Below are 21,811 nucleotides of genomic sequence, written 5' to 3'. Positions count from 1 at the left end.
CCAGAGGTGAAGCCCCTTGAGGGGAACCAGGTACTCTGGGAAGAGCCGGGATCGGCGGCGGCGGAGGGCTCCTGAGCTCATTTGAACTAAGTACTCTGTGGAAGGTGACCGGCTCCTGGCTGGTCATGACTTAAAGAGCAGAGAATGCTGGTAATGTGCCCCTTTTTAAAAACTAGGGAACCTTTAAGACCAGGGGATGCTGGTCATGAGTTAAAGCCAGGGAAAGCTGGACATGTACCTATAAGGTGCATGAGTCTTTAAGGCCAGGGAATGCGGTCATGTACCCTTAAGACCTGTGCCTTTAAGACCAGAGGCTGCTGGACAACCAGAGATTGCAGGTGTTAAGTATTAAAAAAGAGGGAACGCTAGTCCCTTTATGCTGCCGGGGTGCGTGCGGGGGAGGGGTGCGGAGGGAGGATTCTCCTTACCGAGATTTTGAGTCCCCCGTCTGGAATAGCGCTGAGTTCAGCGCTGAGTACCGCCGGTGCGATGCAGCAGCCACTTCCGGATGAGCTCGTGTCCGGAAATGGCAGGAGGATGAAGATGGCCGCCGAGAATAGAGCTCTCGTCCTGAAGGAGAGGCGCCTGAATAGGGGGGCGGAGCCTGAAGAGTTCCGGGTTGCGGCCTACACAAACCCGAAGCCGGGGCTAAATTTTTGAAGCCAGCCGGCGCCGAACGAGGGAATAAACCGCCAGATGCGCAGAGCCCTCCAACCGCTCGAGTCCCAGCACTTACCCCAGTATGCAGCTTTGTTCAGCAGGTCAGAGGTAGAGAAAAGATCCTGTGCTGTTGCTGCTGTTTGGACGGTGCAGGGGTAAGAAAAGTCCTCAATCCATCGTTCCTTTAGCAGGGAGGTGGAGAGGAACTGTCCGCCTCCATGTACCATCCGCTCTTAATAGTGGTGGTGCAGTGGGGGCTGCTCGGACGCCACGCTGAAAGGTGCCTCTGTACAGCCGAGGGTAAAACCTGGTGGACAGGGCTGAATGTCCGGCAATAGGCCTGGCTGCAGAAGAGGATACTGAAGGTGAAACTCCAGTGCTCGTCTGATAAGGGAGGGGGGAGATCGGTGCCCTAGAAGGGGCCCGTCGCCCCTAGAATCAGCTCAGGCAGTGGCTTCCCACGTCGCAGGAGAGGAAACGGAGAGGTAAAACTCCCGTGCTCGCCTGTTGTTGGTTTGGGGGAGATCGGAACATGAAAGAATCCGTCGCCCCCTTCGTCCGTTGTAAAAGGTTAAAGTAAAAAGAGTTCTTTGGGTCTGAATAGCAGACCCATCTGTGTGCCTCCTACGGACACTAAGCAAGAACTGGTTAGCTGGGGGCCAGCAGGAGGGTGTACAGGTCCTTCTCAAAAAATTAGCATATAGTGTTAAATTTCATTATTTACCATAATGTAATGATTACAATTAAACTTTCATATATTATAGATTCATTATCCATCAACTGAAATTTGTCAGGTCTTTTATTGTTTTAATACTGATGATTTTGGCATACAACTCCTGATAACCCAAAAAACCTGTCTCAATAAATTAGCATATTTCACCCATCCAATCAAATAAAAGTGTTTTTTAATAACAAACAATAAAACCAACAAATAATAATGTTCAGTTATGCACTCAATACTTGGTCGGGAATCCTTTGGCAGAAATGACTGCTTCAATGCGGCGTGGCATGGAGGCAATCAGCCTGTGACACTGCTGAGATGTTATTGAGGCCCAGGATGCTTCAATAGCGGCCTTAAGCTCATCCAGAGTGTTGGGTCTTGCGTCTCTCAACTTTCTCTTCACAATATCCCACAGATTCTCTATGGGGTTCAGGTCAGGAGAGTTGGCAGGCCAATTGAGCACAGTAATACCATGGTCAGTAAACCATTTACCAGTGGTTTTGGCACTGTGAGCAGGTGCCAGGTCGTGCTGAAAAATGAAATCTTCATCTCCATAAAGCATTTCAGCCGATGGAAGCATGAAGTGCTCCAAAATTTCCTGATAGCTAGCTGCATTGACCCTGCCCTTGATGAAACACAGTGGACCAACACCAGCAGCTGACATGGCACCCCACACCATCACTGACTGTGGGTACTTGACACTGGACTTCAGGCATTTTGGCATTTCCTTCTCCCCAGTCTTCCTCCAGACTCTGGCACCTTGATTTCCGAATGACATGCAAAATTTGCTTTCATCAGAAAAAAGTACTTGGGACCACTTAGCAACAGTCCAGTGCTGCTTCTCTGTAGCCCAGGTCAGGCGCCTCTGCCGCTGTTTATGGTTCAAAAGTGGCTTTACCTGGGGAATGCGGCACCTGTAGCCCATTTCCTGCACACGCCTGTGCACGGTGGCTCTGGATGTTTCCACACCAGACTCAGTCCACTGCTTCCTCAGGTTCCCCAAGGTCTGGAATCGGTCCTTCTCCACAATCTTCCTCAGGGTCCAGTCTCCTCTTCTCGTTGTACAGCGTTTTCTGCCACATTGTTTCCTTCCAACAGACTTACCATTGAGGTGCCTTGATACAGCACTCTGGGAACAGCCTATTTGTTGAGAAATTTCTTTCTGGGTCTTACCCTCTTGCTTGAGGGTGTCAATGATGGCCTTCTTGACATCTGTCAGGTCGCTAGTCTTACCCATGATGGGGGTTTTGAGTAATGAACCAGGCAGGGAGTTTATAAAAGCCTCAGGTATCTTTTGCATGTGTTTAGAGTTAATTAGTTGATTTAGAAGATTAGGGTAATAGGTCGTTTAGAGAACCTTTTCTTGATATGCTAATTTATTGAGACAGGTTTTTTGGGTTATCAGGAGTTGTATGCCAAAATCATCAGTATTAAAACAATAAAAGACCTGACAAATTTCAGTTGGTGGATAATGAATCTATAATATATGAAAGTTTAATTGTAATCATTACATTATGGTAAATAATGAAATTTAACACTATATGCTAATTTTTTGAGAAGGACCTGTATACTGCAGGGGAGGAGATCACTTTCTTTGTATTACTTAGTGTCAGCCTCCTGGTGGCAGCAGCATACACCCATGGTCTGTGTCCCCCAATGAGGCAAAGGAGAAAGGTGCTAGTGGGAGTTCTGCACAAATCCGTTTTTTTCAAGTGTGGTCTGAAAATAAAGTGACTATAGCCTTAGTCATAAAGATAAACAGTCGCACTCAAAAAATAATATCTAGAAAAGCAAAAGATTTATTTCAATCACAAAAAAAGTGCAATAAATTCACCACAGTCAGGTCAAATGAGGAAGGCAAAGGTAACGTTTTGACCCTATCTTGGGTCTTTTTCAAACCTTGCTCATATGGAAGGTCATAAAGAGAAATTGTGCACAAATGGTACAAGAATCCCGTTAGGGGCTTGCGATATGCGTTGAGGTAGATGGCTGCGGTGGAGTGACATCTAAAGGGTAACGTGACTGATGAAAGTTTTTCTCCATGCTGCTTACTGCAGCTAGAGGCTGTAATAAGTACTACAGGCTGTCTAGTCACTGGGCAGTGTGATGTACATGATAATGAACCCACACCAGCAGGGCAGGATTAAAATTACTTTCCTAGATGGAAGTACAATGCACAAAATCAACATGATCCAGAAAACATGCACGATATCCAGCATATTGTTGATGCAAATAGTACCTGAGATCAAGTGCAGTGTGCGATTCTGTGTCCTCATATATATTGCAGATGTGAACTGTGATCAAAAGAAAAACTTAAATTATTGCATATAAAAATATGTACTGTAATACTCTTAGCAATCTGCATATAATATTAATAACAAATGTGGACAAATCTAAGCCACCACTAGGAACCAGTTTTAGGATCAATGTTTGTCCATCACAGGCAGCTGTTACTCACCCTGGTGCTTCCCCACCACTGCTCCTGTTCTTTCTTTTTTAACAGTTTATAATACCACAAAACATTCTCTTACCCATACCTCCACACTGTCAACAAGGCCCACTTATATTCTTGTTGTTAAGCATACAATGAACTTATCAGAGTTTTCAAACTAATATGTCCATACAAGAGGTACCATATTTGCATTATCCATTCTCCGTCCCATAGTATTATTATACAAGGTGACATAAAACTGCTCTCCCTGATGTGTATAACAGAGTTTCAGTATATTCCTATGTGATGCAGTCCTTGCCTGTCTTCTGCTGATTGGTTTCTACCTGTCAGCTCTCACAAGCAGGAGGCAGGGGAAAAAGACTGAAGTTGAAGAATATTCTGCAGCTTTTATCAAGAATTTGGTGTCTCAGCTTTTCACTACTTTAAAGATTTGTAACGTACATTACAGGGTACAAGTTCCTATACTAAACATTCAAACAAAGTGAATGGTTACAATACATTCTTGTTTCCGTGGAATCACATGGCTTATGATTCCTCTTAGCCAGTCAGCAACTGTGAAAACACAGTAAGTCAATCTGTGACCCCTGGTTGGTGGAAGTGTGGGATCTATGTCAAATCATGATTTTCATGCTGCTGACTGTCTAAAAGGGATGATGTCATAAAAGGGATGTCTGTTACAGTGATAAGTCAGCTCAATGCAATTAAAGAGTGACAGATATTCAACTATTTTCTGTCCAATCTAAACGTGTGTGTCAATAGCCAACTCATCTGATCAAAGTTTGTAGTATCCTCCATCAAACTGATCTGAGGAGCGTAATAATTTGGCTACCAATCAGAAAGGTTAGAGTTAGTGATGAGCAAGTATACTCGTTGCTCAGGTTTTCCCGAGTATGCTCGGGTGGTCTCCGAGTATTTGTTAGTGCTTGGAGATTTAGATTTTGCCAACGCAGCTGCATGATTTACGGCTGCTAGCCAGCCGAAGTACATGTGAGGATTCCCTAGCAACCAGGCAACCCCCACATGTACTCAGGCTGGCTAGCAGCCGCAAATCATGCAGCTGTGTTGACAAAAACTAAATCTCCGAGCACTCACAAATACTCCGAGATCACACGAGCGTGCTTGGGAAAACCTGAGCAATGAGTATACTCGCTCATCACTAGTTAAGAGTGTGTAAACAGCATTTGAAAAACAACTTCAATAGAAAAGTATTATATTAGGCCTATTTTACCAGATGAGAAAGAAAAAAAAATAAATGTATTAAGCAAAATATCTGAAAGTGTAAAACGTCCTACTTGGACCAATTTCATCCTTTGTAAGATTATTCGGGTAGTTCAGAAAATGATCCTAGTATAAAGAATAGGCAGAGACAAATCTTTTTTTTTTTATACTTGGATAAATGGGTATATACTAACTGTAGTCAGACCAGCTGGAGTACAGGAAATGTCCTCCATCTGGAGTAAATGCTACATCAAGGACACTCCAGCCCACATCTCGAGCTTTTATTGTTCGAAACTTCTTGAAAGACCCATAGCGGCAGTTGTAAAGGCGAATATTCTGATCTGAGGTTGAATACAAAAGACAGGGTTCACAATGTTTGGGTGATTCACCCAATTGTCCACAGATATGAACAATTTGTTTTCTACTATAACTATAGGACAAGAGAAAGACATTAGGGCACAACCGAGGCACTCTGCGATATTCATTATGCAAAGTCATTTATGGTCTATATATACATTTTGTTAAAAACATTGGAACATACACACAAGTCCCTTCGTCCCTAATTCAAAAGGTGGAAAACACACTCAAAAAACTTTCAATTAATATGAACAATTATGTGTAGACAAGGAGTTAAACAAAAAGATTTTCAGGACCCTGGTCCAACAGGCATGTCGGTAGTTTGCAGCCACCCAACCAGCTAAAGATATCACATATGGACAATGAACACATAGCACATATAACGCGTAACCAAAAAGAATTGTCATTCGTTTCACATGAAAACACAGACTGAACATGTGTGCCAAAGTCAAATACTATAGTGTAATCCACACATTGCGTCATGGGCGAAAGTGTTGGCACCCTTGAAATTGTTCCAGAAAACAAAGTATTTCTCCCAGAGAATTATTGCCAATACACATATTTATTTCATTCGTGTGTATTGGAATAACACAAAAAACTCCAGAAAGAAAGGCAATTTGGACATAATTTCACACACAACTTCAAATTAATATTTGGTTGCACACCCTTTTGAATAGATAATAATCTTTATTTTTATATAGCGCTAACATATTCCGCAGCGCTTTACAGTTTGCACACATTATCATCACTGTCCCCGATTGGGCTCACAATCTAGAATTCCTATCAGTATGTCTTTGGCATGTGGGAGGAAACCGGAGTGCCCGGAGGAAACCCACGCAAACACGGAGAGAACATACAAACTCTTTGCAGATGTTGTCCTGGGTGGGATTAGAACCCAGGAACTGCTCCAGATCTCTCATTTGAAGGGTGCTTTCTCCCAACAGCAATTTTAAGATCTCTTCACATGTGTTCAATGTAATTTAGATCCGGACTCATTGCTGACTTCAGACCACTCCAGCGCTTTGTTTCCATCCATCTCTAGGAGCTTCCTGAAATATGTTTGGGGTCATTGTCCTGCTGGAATAACCTAGGAAGCAAACCCAGCTTTCTGACACTGGACACTACATTGCAACCAAAATTCTTTTGGTAATCTTGACTGTCAAGGCATCCACTGTTAAAGGCAGGTAAAAAAAAAAAAACATCATTGAACTTCCACCATATTTGACTGTGGATACTTTTTTTTTTTTCCTTTGTAGGCCTCAATCCATTTTTGGTAAACAGTAGAATGATGCGCTTTACCAAAAAGCTTTATCTTGGTCTCATCTGTCCACAAGACACTTTTCAGATTTTGGCTTACCCACGTCCATTTTGACAAACAGCAAGCTTTTTTATGTCTCTGTGTCAGCAGTGGAGTCCTCCTCGGTCTCCTGCCATAGCATTTCATTTTGTTTAAATGTCGACGTTCGTGTTGACACTGATGCACCCTGAGCCTGCAGGACATCTTGAATTTATTGGAACTGCTTATCCACCATCCAGACTATCCTTCATTGCAACCTGTCATCAATTTTTTTCTGCCGTCCATGTCCACATAGATTAGCTAAAGTGCCATGGGTTGTAAACTTCTTAATTATGTTGTGCACCGTGGATAAAGGAACATCAAGATCTCTGCAGACGGACTTGTAATCTTGAGATTGTTGATATTTTTCAACAATTTTAGTTCTTAAGTCCTCAGACAGTTCTCTTTCTGTTCTCCATGCTTAGTGTGGCACACACAGACACACAATGCAAAGGCTGAGTCAACTTCTCCCCTTGTTATCTGGTTTCAGGTGTGATTTTCATATTACCCACACTTGTTACTTGCCATAATAGAGTTTGAACAAGCATCACATGCTTGATACCAAGGTGTTTACCCCCAATTTTGAAATAGAAGGGTTAATGTTTTTCCTTTTTGTTCTATTAGTGTCGTAGCCTTATAGTCTCATATTCAAGGATTTTATACTTCTTATCTCATATGAAATGTTTTCAAGATTCTGCAAAAACATGTTTTGGGTACATGGTAAATAAAGTCATCATGACCTGGGTAACAGGGGGGCTACATTGGTTACATTGCTGTAAATGGTATAAGAGACCGCATTCTTGTGTGAATAAACAGAAAAGTGACTTGCTCACAACAAGTGTGCATCCTTTTCTCCGAACACACAAAGGAAATAAACATGTGTATAATAAAACGTGTGTAATTGCAATAATTTTCTGGGAGAAATACTTAATTTTCTGGAACAATTTCAAGGGTGCCAACACTTTCAGCCATCACTGCATATATAGCATGGTGGACAGTACAACTGGCTACAAAGTATGGGATTAAAAAACCCCGAAACAGCCTATGTCAAAATATTAAATTAGTGGGAGACCGACACCCAGCATCCCTTACCGATCAGCTGTTAATAGATCCGGTGGCAGCTGGATGTAAACAGTGAAATGCAGGTCTGGTCCTATTATCTTCAATCAGTGGCCATTACACTGAGTGCAGCAGAACAGATCCAGCGCCATTTACTAGTGACATCAACCTCAGAGAAGAGTTAATAACAACTGATTGGTGGCGGTGCTGGGTCTTGGACCATCAATTTGATACAGATGACATATTTAAAGGATAAGTCATCAAAATTATATGTCTGGACAATCCATTTAATGAGAAAATAAACTATAGAAAAAAAAATACTTATATCTTAATCCCAGGTTCATGCTCAAAAGAAGAATGGAATGCATCGCTTATCCCCAGTGTACTGTAAATATAAGAAGCAATTTAGAAAGCAAGGCAGACCCCTGGAGGCTTCTCCTTGCTCGCTCCTCTAGTCTGGCAGGTATGTCCCCATACACACACTGACGGAGAGACCTGCAGGGAGAAGACACTGGGGACCTGCCCTGGACTAGTCAGAGACCGATGTTTCCAAGACAGCTTCTCAAAGTATCTTTTCTCTGATATGCAGCAGAATAAAGCGCACACGGCTGAAATTTCCCAGCCAATGTGCGATTCATGCTGGTTGTGGACTATGGAGGACTTAACACACTAAATGGTTGTAGATAAGGCAAGAGGTAGTAATATAGAAAATACTATACCCTGGCAAGCAGACATAAAGATGGATCCATCTGAAGCATATACCCCACAGAAGGCCTTCTGAGAGTAAGAATCCGTGGCAGAAACATGGTTTGGCAGAAAGCTGCAACAAAGCAATTTTAAAGATTTTAACTGTTTGAGACAGACTGCTATAATGTATCTCATTGGGGAGTATTACCAAAACAGGCAAAGTCGCCATAAGCCTAAATAAATACTCACTGAGATGTCATGCGGCAGCGCACGCCATGCGAGAATCCACAACCTCCACGCTCTCTCTGTATTCAACAAAGTCAACAATGGTATAAAAATTTTAGTAAAATATTCAGATTTGTTACCAATAATTGGCAAAATAATAATAATAATAATAATAATAATTTGTGAAAACTTAAAGGGAACCTGTCGCCCCGTTTTTTCAGTATGAGATAAAAATACCGTTAAATAGGGCCTGAGCTGTGCTTTACAATAGGGTATTTTTTGTCCCCAGATTCCCCACCTATGCTGCCGAAATACCTTACAAAAGTCGCCGTTTTCGCCTGTCAATCAGGCTGGTCTGGTCAAAAGGGCGGTCACAGCGCTGTTTCTCCCTCACATCTTGCTTATGTTCCCGTTGATGGCGTAGTGCTTCTCGCATGCGCAAGTGCCGAATGCACTGCGCAGCTGTAGAAAAAGCAGTTTCTCAGTGTGCGCGGCCATCTACCTGAGGCCGCGTGTGCGCAGATGGAGTGTCCTGTTTCCCGGGGCTTCAGGAAAATGGCTGCGGGATGCCACGCGTGCGCAGATGGAGATTGCGGCGGCCATTTTCCTGAAGCAGAGTTCGCATCCCGCGGCCATTTTCCTGAAGCCCCAGGAAGCAGGACACTCCATCTGCGCACGCGCGGCCTCAGGAAGATGGCCGCGCCCACCGAGAAACCGCTGAATAGCGGAGAGCGCGCTCTTTTTCTACAGCTGCGCAGTGCATTCGGCACTTGCGCATGCGAGAAGCAGTACGCCACCAGTGGGAACATAAGCAAGATGTGGGGGGAGAAACAGCGCTGTGACCACGCCCTTTTGACCAGACCAGCCTGATTGACAGGCGAAAACGCCGACTTTTGTAAGGTATTTCGGCAGCATAGGTGGGGAATCAGAGGACAAAAAAACAGGATTTTTGGTTGCTTACCGTAAAATCTGTTTCTCGGAGCCTTCATTGGGGGACACAGGAACCATGGGTGTATGCTGCTGCCACTAGGAGGCTGACACTATGCAAATAAAAAAAGTTCGCTCCTCCTCTACAGTGTACACCACACTGACAGGAAGTAGGATATTCAGTTAGTGAGAAAGCAGTAGGAGAAGCAACATGTTAAAGATAGAAAGTCAAACTGTGACAATATAACACAATAAAACAGAGCTGTTCAACTTGGGAGGGTGCTGTGTCCCTCAATGAAGGCTCCAAGAAACAGATTTTACGGTAAGCAACCAAAAATCCTGTTTTCTCTATCGCCTCATTGGGGGACACAGGAACCATGGGACGTCCCAAAGCAGTCCCTGGGGTGGGAACAGCAGAAAAAAACTCCATTCAGGTCGGAGAACTTACCACTCCCGCCTGCAAGATCCTTCCGCCTAGGCTGGCAACTGCCGAAATGTAGGTATGGAGCTTATAACATTTGGCAAATGAGTGAATGGAACACCAGGTTGCCTTGCAAAGTTGTAGGGCGGATGCCCCATGGTGTACCGCCCAGGAGGCGCCCACTGCCCGGGGCAGAGTGAGTCTTAATCCCAGGAGGTGTCACTCTGTTCCTGACCCGGTAAGCCTCCAGAATAGCAGGTCTGATCCAGAGAACAATCATAACCTTGGAGGCTGGCAGGCCTCTTGGCGCACCATCTGGAATGACAAATAGACGGTCCGTCTTCCTAAAGAAGGTGGTCCTAGACAAATAGATCCTCACCGCCCTGACCAGGTCTGGCCTGTTCAGCGAACGCTCCAGAGAATAGGTCGGAGCAGAACAAAAAGGTGGGAAGGACGATCTTATTGAAGTAACGACGATGGCCGTAAAACTACCTTATCTTGGTGAAGAACCAAGAAATGGGGTGACAGGAGAGAGCCACCAACTCCGAGACGCGCCTAATGGAGGTGATGGCCACCAGAAACGACACCTTGCAGGACAGAACAGACAGTGAGGCCTCATGGGGAGGTTCAAGGGGGGGGAACCCCACTGAGCCTCCAGAACAAGATTAAGGTCCTTGGGATCCACGAGAGTCCGGTACAAGAGAGCTGCATGCACCACTCCTTGAAGAAAAGTTCTGACCTGAGAACGGGACGGATATATATCCTTGTACCGTGATAGCCAGTAGATAGACAAATATTTGGAATTGAACTAGTCTATGCCTGATGAAGAGGCCTGAGAAGTCTCGAAGGTTTGCAATTTGCTACCATCTTTTCAGTTAGCCATTAAGAGGTATCAACCACCGAGGTCTCTCAGATCTAAATATCTGACCTGAGAACAGGAAGTCAAGGACTTCTGAAATGGGACTTCAGAAAGAGAATGGAAATTGTTGCTACCTGACCCTTTAGAGGACTAAAGGCAAGGCCAGCATCAAGTCCCGCCTTGAGAAAAGGCCAAATGGAAGGATTCAACAGCCAAGATGTTAAATTGAGCAACCAAGAACGCTGGTGGCAGATCGGTCCTTGGGACAGAAGATCTGGCCTGTCTGGGGCCTCCAGTGGAAGTCCGCGAGGAGATTGACGATCTCAGCGAACCAGAACCTTCTGGGCCAATCTGGTGCGATCAGAAAGACCGGCACCCCCTCCGCAATGATCTTCAACAGCCTGGGAAGAAGGGAAGGGGAGAAAACAGATAGGGAAATACAAAATGCGACCCAGGAATGGCCAAAGCATCGGTCTCCACTACAAGAGGATCGCGGACATGGAAACAAACGGTGGAACCTTCCTAAGCAGTCGCGACGCCAAGAGATCCGCGTCCGGAGATCCCCATCAAAGGCAAATTTGAAGGAAGACCTCCCGATGGAGGGACCACTCTCCTGCCGAAAGGCCCTCGTGGCAGAGACTGATTCCCTCCTTGGTGTTTGACATATGCCACAGCCGTGGCATTGGACGTCTGGATTCTGACTGGCAGACCTCTGAGAACCTTTTCCCAGTGACTCAGGGACAGAAGAATGGCCGCTATCTCAAGGATGTCGATCGGCAGAGGAGAATCTTGCTCCGACCAACGCCCCTTTAACTGACGGATTGCGGGAAACCGCGCCCCAGCCGGGAAGGCTGGCGACCGTCGTCACCACCTGCCATGGGCGAGAAGGAAGGACCGGACCTGGGGAATGAGAGGGGATGACAGCCACCAGCTGAGAGACCATTTGAATCGGACGGAAGGCCGAATCGGACGATCCAGAGACAGCACAGACCTGTCCCACTGAGAAAGGATGGCCTGCTGAAGTGGAACAGCGCAAAAAGGGAACGCTTCCGATGCTGCCACCATTTGTCCCAGGACCTTCATTGCTGAACGGAAGGAACGCAGCCGAGGGCCTTGCAGAGAACTCCGTCCTGGAGAATTGCCCGTTTCTCCTTGAGAAGAAAAAATAACAAAAAACCCTCGACTGACAGGTGTCGAACAGCATGCCTTAGAAGACGAGGCACTGACTCGGAACAAGACAAGACTTTGTTCTGCTGACCAGCCACCAGAAACGGGACAGGGAGTCGAGGACGATTGTCACTCTCCTGGGCCTGAGAGGGGGGCGGAGCTTTGATGTCTTCGAGGTACAGAATGAGCACTAGGCCCCTGATCCTCAAAATGGCCATAAATGTAGCCATGATCTTTATGAAGACACTGGGTGCGGTCGCAAGACCGAGTGGCAGGGCGATGAACTGGAAATGACTCTTCTGCGCCACGAAACGCAGGAGACACAGGTGTGCTGGGAAAATCAGAACATCGAGATAGGCTTCTTGGATATCTATGGAGCACAGGAATTCCTGTGGTTCCATGCAAGCCAATACTGAACAGAGGGACTCCATCCTGAAATGCCGCAGGCGGAACCTTTCGTTCACTAACTTAGGAACCAGATGGGTCGAACTGCGCCGTTCTTCTTCGGCACTACAAGCAGGTTTGAATAGAAACCTGTGAAGCGTTCCTACTCTGAGATGGAAACGATAACCTCTGAACAAAGAAGGCAATGGACGCAAAGAAACCTGGGATCAGATTAGGATCTTTTAGAGGGTGGGATTCGAAGAAGCGATTCCGGGGCCGCGAAGCGAACCCCATCTTGTATCCAGTGGATACCACCTCCCTGACCTCGACTGAGGCAAGCCAAACGTCCCTCCAAAAAAGACGCCCGCCCAAACTGGGAGGAACGCTGGGCCCTTAGCACGAGTTATGCCAAGGAAGATCTGCCATGTCTGGGCCTGGTGGACCTACCATGGGAATTGAGGGAACGCCAGGAAGGGGTAGGCTTGAAGGAAGCCTTTTCTCTATCCAGGCGAGACCGCGGTCTGTGCTAGCCAGAGGAATATTCTGACGCCACGAACCAGCGAAAGGACAAAAAGGGAGCTGAACTGCCATATCAGGGGAGGCCAGCGACGCTCGTGCCTCCCGTGGCGTCCTTAATAATTTGTTCCAGCATGTAGTCAAAGACGGGCCCCCTTGAAAGGGAGGCTGGTAAGGGACTTCTTTGAAAACAAGTCCACCTGCCATGTCTTGAGCCAAATATTCCGCCAGATGGTCACCATATTGCTGGATACCTGAGCTGCACAAGACACGCATCTAGGGAGACAGCTACCAAATATTTCCCTGCATAGGAAATCTGGTCCGTCAGGTCAGCCAGCTCCCCCGGAAGAGGTCCAGCCGTGGAACCCTTACAAGGCTGTTTGGTCCATCTAGCTGTGGTCCTTGAGACCCAGGTAGAGGCAATGGCCGAGGCACAAAGCAGAAGCAGCCACTTCAAAAGGCTGATTTTTCCAGCGATTCTATAATTGTATCCTTGGAATCCATGAGGGATGCTGCATTAGAAAGTGGAAGGACCATGTTGGCGGACAGTCTGCGGACGGACGAGTCCGCTGCCGAGGAATCAGTCCAGTTAGCGATGAGCTCAGGGGAGAAGGGATATAGGATGCCGAGACGCTTCCCTGTCTGAAAGCATCTGGTATGGTTCACCTTTCCCCTGGCAAGTACCACAATAAATTCAGTGTGTGGAGCAAAGACCTTGGAAGTTGGTTTTGACCGTCTAAACGAAACCGCCTTTTCTGCGGGTTCCGTAGAGGTATCCATGATGCCTAAGGTCTGGTTGACTGCAACAATAAGGCTTTGCACCCTATCACTCATGCTAGAGGCCTGTAGTGAAACAAAGTCTGAATCTTCCTCTGAAAACATGACCGAGGACGCCCGTCTGACTCGGGAGAGGAGGATCTGGAAGAGGGATCTCACCGTGCCAGACCGGAGGGCGAGATGGATCGGGAAAAGGACAGAATTTCGCTCCTGTCTGGATCTCTTGTGACCGGTGTTGAAAAGGCCGGATGGAGAATCCTGTGACCCACTGGCAACTGCAGGGGGCTGGGAGGGACAATCTGTCAAGCACGGACACCAGGGACGTGACATCCTGGTGAGGTCCGCCACAGACCGAGACAGAAGGAAAGCCCACCCAGGGATAGGGGCCTCGGTCTCACCCGGGGTAGGAACTCCTGGGCGGTGGGTTCATGATGAGCAGACCCATTAACTGATGCCAGAACATTAGGGGATAGGAGAGCCGAGGAGAGTGTCGGGCTGCAGAGCAGCTACTCACAGTAGGTGCAGTCATCCTGTATTCAGCTCCAGACTGTAGGGCTGCTGTGCCAGGAAGAGAAGGCTCCACAGGAAACAAGTACAATCTGGATCAATAGGAAAAATGGCAGTCACAAGAGGGTGTCCAGGACCAGGAGTGAAAAAGCGCACACTGCAGGGACACATGCTGAAAAGCCTGCTCTGAGACAGGAAAAAGGGGCGGAGCTAAACCGCGGGACCAGGGGGCGGAGCCAAGTGCCGGGAGCGGAGCTAAGTCCCGGCAGGAAGGAGCTGACTAAGAGCTAGGTGGGAAAAAATCCCGCCCGAAAAGCAGGAAGAAGAGGGGTGGAGCCAGCCCTGCAGCTAGGCCCGAGTGAAGCCGGGACCTAAATTAGAGCTGGTGACCGCCGGAGGATGGGGGAGTGGTGCGGAGGATTGAAAAACGCTGCAAAACAATGCCCCACTCTGCAGCTAGGCCTGGAAGAGGCCGGGATCTAGATTACATCACATGACCACCGGAGCACGGGGGAAGTGTTGAGGAAAGCCCTAAAACTGCTGCAAAGGTAACCTGAATAAGGGGCCCACTATTAAAATAAAGGAATTTTTTTTTTTTTTTTCTTTCCCGATCTTCTTTCTTCTGTGATCTTCTTATCTCTGTACCTGGGGGGGAGAGAGAGAGAGAGTACCTCCCCATCCAAGATCGGATGTCCGATAATCCAGCATAGTGGGACGTCCGTGTCTCCTCGAACCGACAGGCACTGGTGGGCGAGTGGGTGGGAGACGGAGGCAGGCCCGGGTCTGAATCACCTCAACACGCTTCAGTGTTAGGGGCTGGGGTCCTGCCGACTAGACATATGAGGATACGGGGTGGCAGTACACGCCGTACTCATAGTCTCTTTGTGGGACTACAGGTGTGACTGACCACCCTGTATCCCTCCGTGGTACCTGAAAAGGAATGACGCACACTCAGGTAGATAGGGGTCTACTGAAAGACACATGTCCACCTCCTACTGACACTAAGCTAAACTGAATATCCTACTTCCTGTCAGTGGGGTGTACACTGCAGAGGAGGAGCGAACTTTTTTTTATTTGCATAGTGTCAGCCTCCTAGTGGCAGCAGCATACACCCATGGTTCCTGTGTCCCCCAATGAGGCGATAGAGAAATAACCTATTGTAAAGCACAGCTCAGGCCCTATTTAACGGTATTTTTATCTCATACTGAAAAAACGCGGTGACAGGTTCCCTTTAAGTAAAAAAGGGGGAATATTACAACAACTCATTGAGGCATATTTAGTAATACAGTCTAACTTTTGGGCAGTGTAAATTTAGACCTTAAAATGCCCCAGATTTATCGCTTATGATAAATGATGATGATTGTGTACCTGTCAACTGCCTGATATAACTAAAAAATACACATGGTGCAAGTGATGAAAACATTTTTATTTTTTATTTTTTGTAAATTCTACCAGAATTCTCACAAAGCTATCTTAAACCCTTCAGGACTAGGCAACTTTTCATTTTTGCCCCTTTTTTTCCCCCCAAGACCCTTAACTTGATTAATGTTCTACATAGCTGTATAAAAGCTTGTTTTTTTTGTGGGATGAGCTATAGTATTGAATGGAGCGCGATTCATTTTAGCGTAAAAGGAACTGGAAAAAATGGGGGGAAAAAAATACCAAGTAGAATAAATGGTGAAAAAAAATGTAATTCCACCATTGTTTTTTGAGCTTTGTATTAACGACCTTCGTTGGGTGGCAAAATAAACCAAATGACCTGTCAACATGATACTCCACATCAGTATGGTCATGGTGATTCCAAACTTGCATATATATTTTGTTTTTTTCTATTTACATGGAAAATAAAGAAGTACATATAAAAAAAATTTTTTGTTTCTGTCACCATTTTACATTTTTATTTTTCCATAGTTGTGAGGTTTGTATTTAGTGTGGCGAGCTGATGTTTTCACTGATTCAATCTTGGGGTCAATATGACATTTTAATCACTTTTTACTGTTTTTTTTTTTTTTGTGAGGCACAATGAATGAAAAACAGATTTCAGGCATTTTAATTTTTTTTTCTTTATAGTGTTCATTTTACATTTTGATAAACCTGATTTTTTTTACAGATGTTTCAATACCAGATGTTTATTTTTCTTATTTTATTTTTCAAGGAGGAAATGGATAGCGATTCCAATTTTTTTTTTTTTAAACTTTTTTTTTAATTTTTATTTGAGTTTTTAGTGCAATTTGGGGACTGGAACCTGTGAGTTTCTGATCCCTTATGCAATATACTTCAATACTACAGTATCAAAGTATACAGTAAAATCAAAGTCTGCTATAAAGCTTAGCCCATGGCTGAGCTCCTCTAGAGTACCAACATGACAGTCACGGGGCCTTCAGCCAGTCCCCAGCTGCCATGGCCACCCATCGGCACCCTGGAATCTAGTTGTGGTAGCCGATTCGCAGGCGCACCAGCTTCATTTAAATGCCACTGTCAGTGATCGACACAGGCAACTAAATGGTTAACAGTAGCAAACAACGTCCAGCTCTGCCATTAGACACAGATGCTGACTATATAATATACCCAGCATCAGACATGTATGGGGGAAGTTCAGCTTCTCAACACATTGTCACCCCAGCACAGAACGTAGAGTTAATATATGTGCCCCATTGTTCCTGGAGGCACAAGATCCAACCGTAATAATGCAAGTTTACCTCCAGAAGCTGACGGGTAATATTCTGTTGTCTGCGTGCTCCTAGCCTTCCAGTAGCTAGCAAGACCTGTGTTCTTATCTGGCTCTGATCCAGAACTGCAGTGTCTGGCATGGCATCAACTGCAAGAGCAGATAACGAAAAATTCATGCAGCATATAAAGAGGAAACGTTACTTAGACCGGCATTTCATACACTAATCTTAGAGCAAAAAGCTTTGGAGTAAAATGTCACAAGTTTATTAAGAAACGTGCAAATAGCTTCTGCAGGGAAGAAAAGGACTTGAACGCTAGTACAGCCTACTGGCTATAACAATCCTAAACGCCAATATTGAGCCTTCAACAAGCTTTAACTCATCACTTAGGATAAGAAACCAAACCAGAAACTCCACTTGTAGACATATTTTGGGGAGGTTTGAATGCAAAACAAAAGATCTGATTTGGCAAAATGAGAGTCCTCTGACAAGGCGTCTAACAAGGAACGTGGACAATGCATAAGGAGACTTATAGGCCATGTGACGCTGCTCTGGGAATTTATACATGAGAATAGCCTCTTCAGAGAGAAAGTGTACTTGAACTGCACTATTGGATGAAGCAATCCTAAAAGTCAATCCTTTCTGCATCTTTGCCTGTTTGCTTGCCAGAAAACCACCTAATTATAAATTATACACAATCTGTAGGGCAGAAGGAAGGTCTACCAAAAAAAGGCAGGCTAAAAGTCAATAGAAAATACTCCCACGATGGGGGACCTGACAAAAAAAGAGGGCTTTCCTGAAACCATGAACTGAAAAATAGCTATAAGCAGACAATGGTCTGAATTCCTGAACAAAAGAAAAACTGTAACCGAAGAGACAATTTTTTATGACTTAAACATTAATACAAGAATATCAGTAGGTTTTCTTGTAGGTATAAGAGGTTTAATTTAAAGGGAATCTGTCAGCAAGATTTTCACAAACCCAAAATATTTATAAGTGCATTTAACTATTTCGAAGACAAGTCAAGCAATACCTTTACATGGCCAGTCAGTTCCTCCAATACTGAGAAATTAGCATTTGAATTCATATGCAAATGACTCTGAAGAGCTATCTGTAGATCTGAAGCCTCTGTCACTCCAACTTAGGGTACCGTTACACTATACGATTTACCAACGATCACGACCAGCGATACGACCTGGCCGTGATCGTTGGTAAATCGTTGTGTGGTCGCTGGAGAGCTGTCACACAGACAGCTCTCCAGCGACCAACGATGCCGAGGTCCCCGGGTAACCAGGGTAAACATCGTGTTACTAAGCGCAGGGCCGCGCTTAGTAACCCGATGTTTATCCTGGTTACCTCGTAAATGTAAAAAAAAAAAAAAAAAAAAAAAAAAAAAAAACAGTACATACTTACATTCCGGTGTCCGTCAGGTCCCTTGCCGTCTGCTTCCCGCACTGACTGACTGCCGGCCGTAAAGTGAAAGCACAGCACAGCGCGCTGTGCTCTGCTTTCACTTTACGGCCGGCAGTCAGTCAGTGCGGGAAGCAGACGGCAAGGGACCTGACGGACACCGGAATGTAAGTATGTACTGTTTGTTTGTTTTTTACATTTACGATGGTAACCAGGATAAACATCGGGTTACTAAGCGCGGCCCTGCGCTTAGTAACCCGATGTTCACCCTGGTTACAAGCGAACGCATCGCTGGATCGGTGTCACACACACCGATCCAGCGATGACAGCGGGAGATCCAGCGACGAAAGAATGTTCCAAACAATCTGCTACGACGTACGATTCTCAGCAGGGTCCCTGTTCGCTGCTGCGTGTCAGACACAGCGATATCGTATGGATATCGCTGGAACGTCACGAATCGTACCGTCGTAGCGACAAAAGTGCCACTGTGAGACGGTACCCTTAGCTACCCAACAAGCGCCACCTCTACCATTTGATTGACGGCCTCTATGTTGTATGACTTGAGGCAAAAAAAACATCATCCAAGCTCAAGGAGGCAACGTTGGGCGGTGAACAGAGCTGGAGTGACAGTGTATAAAATGTTCCCACTTCAGTTCACCACTAGTGTTTAAAAGGGTATTTCAGGATAAAACATGTATTCACATCCAATGGATTTGTTGGAATACCACTTTAAAGTGGTTTTCCATCGTCTTTCGCATCTGCATCGGAAAATGAGTGGTGTTACTACGCACATGGCGGGTATCATGCGTGCAAGTAATAGGACAGGTGCTAGCCGTGCACAAGGCCTGGCATTGGTTGTGGGGACACCTAGGCAGCCTAGCCTCACGCCCACAGTACTAATGTTCCTATTCATCATGAATCAGCCAAAAAAAATCTAATGATTGGATCGATATTATTATATGGTCATGTGGATTTCAGAATAATTATACATTGAGACCTATAAGAAACAATTAATTGTGAGAAAAAAGTTCAAAGATGTTGAATTATTACTTACCAGGAGGATTATAGCGGTCTCCCAAGCAGTCCTCCCAAGCACTGTCATTGTCATCATCGGAATCTGACTGTGACTGCACCAAGTGCAAGCTGGCGGGCCCCCCTCCCTGCACTAGCCGAACCTGCCCCCTGAAATACAGAGGATAGAAAACATTAATAAGAATACAACATTCCTTTACTATAAATTGGGAGAATGAAAATATCCCTGACCAGTAAAGTGTTGAATAATGGGAGAATATTTGAGGAGGTGTATGATGTGTTTTTACTTTTGTAAAATTATAATGAAATGATTCTGAAAAGTGGATGTCAGGGTAGGATTCAACTAAATGGTTTAACGTTAACCGTAATTTGACTGATAAAGGCCAAAATATAATTTTACACTGGATTGTACACATTAGGCAATATGTAAGATATAATAATAAGGATCTCGGAACTAGACGGGGCACAGCAATTGTTTAAGTGCTAGGAGCCCTTTTTTATTTGGGTAAGCAATGGTGCCCTCATGTCCCACTAACATTAGATCTCTTAAGAGTCGTCTGAGGCTTGGATTTTGATGACCTACAGTATCTGTAAGATAGGTGGGGATCCATCATCCGGGCACTCTCACCAATCATTGATTCGTAGGTCCGGCGACGGCCAGAAGGATACCACAGCTCAGTCCACTGTTTAATGGTCATTCTCAGAATTTCTCTAATAAATATGCATTATTTAATATGCTCGGCTTCCTTAAAGATGTGTAAGAACGGAGTCATCAGCTATAGGAATTGAAAGAGCCCGAGCATTCAACCCAACTATTGACAATGCCTGGCTGAGCCATGGGTGGAAGTGACATGCTAATTGTTATTTGATGGATTGAAAATCTAATTTTTGGTTAACCCAACCCAAAAAACACCGGATTACGTACCGGTAATGCTCTTTTATAGAGCCACGACAGCACCCACTGAGAGAGGGGATCCGCCCCTAGGAACAGGAAACCCTACGGAGAGATAAAAGGGGCGGTCCCCCTCGCTCCCACAGTTTGGGTTACAGAGATTGCGAGGAACCGCCCACCAGTTTTAGTAGACAATTCTTTATCATCATTCATTATAATTTAACTATGTATAAGTACAAGAATCCACCACCCTTAACAGTGCTCATATGTACACTAATATATATAAATGGGAGGGAAGTGAAGGGGTGCTGTCGTGGCTCTATAAAAGAGCATTACCGGTACGTAATCCGGTGTTTTCTCTTCGCCACGACAGCACCCACTGAGAGACTTTCAGAGATAGTTATTTGGGGGGGATTATCGTATTAAGGACTGATCTACCGAAACACAAGTCAGTGGAGGCAGATAGATCTAATCTATAGTGACTATAGAAGGTAGAAGGAGAGGACCAGGTTGCGGAATTACATATGAGTTCTATAGGAACCTCTGCTCGTTCAGCCCAGGATGATGCTATCGCCCGGGTGGAATGTGCCTTCACAGTCTCAGGTGGATTCTCCCCTTTAGATGAATAGGCCAGGTATATCGCCTCCCGAATCCATCGGGATAGTGTGCCTTTTGTAACACCAGATCCTTTCCTTTGACCCTGGAAGGAAACAAAGAGAGCCCTGCTCTTCCTCCAGGCGCTAGTCCTATCCAGATAAGTTATTATAGCCCTTCTCACATCTAAAGTATGGTACTTCTCTTCTTCCTGGTCTGTAGGATTATTATAGAAAGAAGGAAGAAGGATCTCTTGAGATCTATGGAATTTTGTACACATTTTAGGTAGGTAGGAAGGGTCTGTTTTCAGGACAATTCTATCAGGAAATATTGACATAAAGGGAGGATCTACTGATAGCGCCTGTATGTCACCTACTCTTCTTGCCGATACTAACGCGACAAGAAGAACGGTCTTAAGTGAAATATATTTAATGTGAGCTAAGTCTAGAGGCTCAAATGGATGACCTGTTAAGGCTTCCAGGACCAAATTAATATCCCAAGGAGGCATCTGCGGAATCTGAACTGGCTCTGATCTCTGGCAAGCTGAAATAAATCTAGCTATCCATCTATTACCTGCAACATTGTGACTATACAAGGCCCCTAGAGCAGAAACTTGTACTTTCAGAGTATTAACTGAAAGGCCTAGGTCACGTCCTTTTTGAAGAAATTCTAGAATAGTGGAGACGGGAATTTCACTAGATAACGCCGATGGATAGAGATTTAGAAATTTCTTCCACACTCTCACATATATGTCAGTAGTGGATCTTTTTCTACTTGTTAACAAGGTATTAATTACACTATCGGAGAAGCCTCTTAGTTTTAACAGCTGCCTCTCAAATGCCAGGCTGTCAACCTTAGTCCCTTCACATGAGGGTGGTTGAAGGGCCCCTGGGAAAGAAGATCCTGATCCTCCGGGAGGATCCACGGATCCGAGATGGACA

At 45.2% G+C, this 21,811-nt stretch overlaps 1 protein-coding gene across 5 annotated transcripts in view; it reads right to left on the bottom strand.

The window, feature by feature from the left end:
- The window catches only part of DCAF11 (DDB1 and CUL4 associated factor 11), a 73,277-nt gene that overhangs the window by 13,775 nt on the left and 37,691 nt on the right, over positions 1 to 21,811 (bottom strand). For 4 of the 5 annotated variants that reach the window (XM_069761839.1, XM_069761824.1, XM_069761843.1 and 1 more), the window contains exons 3-8: positions 19,407 to 19,534; positions 16,973 to 17,091; positions 8,740 to 8,795; positions 8,523 to 8,623; positions 5,246 to 5,392; positions 3,621 to 3,675 (exon numbers count right to left, since the gene is read on the bottom strand). In XM_069761839.1, the coding sequence (XP_069617940.1) occupies positions 3,621 to 3,675; positions 5,246 to 5,392; positions 8,523 to 8,623; positions 8,740 to 8,795; positions 16,973 to 17,091; positions 19,407 to 19,534 (606 nt within the window). The remainder of the gene's footprint in view (positions 1 to 3,620; positions 3,676 to 5,245; positions 5,393 to 8,522; positions 8,624 to 8,739; positions 8,796 to 16,972; positions 17,092 to 19,406; positions 19,535 to 21,811) is intronic. The other variant, XM_069761847.1, reaches the window with a different exon arrangement.

This window comes from Ranitomeya imitator, chromosome 1 (assembly GCF_032444005.1).
Source record: "Ranitomeya imitator isolate aRanImi1 chromosome 1, aRanImi1.pri, whole genome shotgun sequence".
Classification (NCBI taxonomy): Eukaryota; Metazoa; Chordata; class Amphibia; order Anura; family Dendrobatidae; genus Ranitomeya; species Ranitomeya imitator.
The sequence above is the reverse complement of the archived record's forward strand: the minus strand, read 5'-3'. Positions and strand labels throughout refer to the sequence as shown.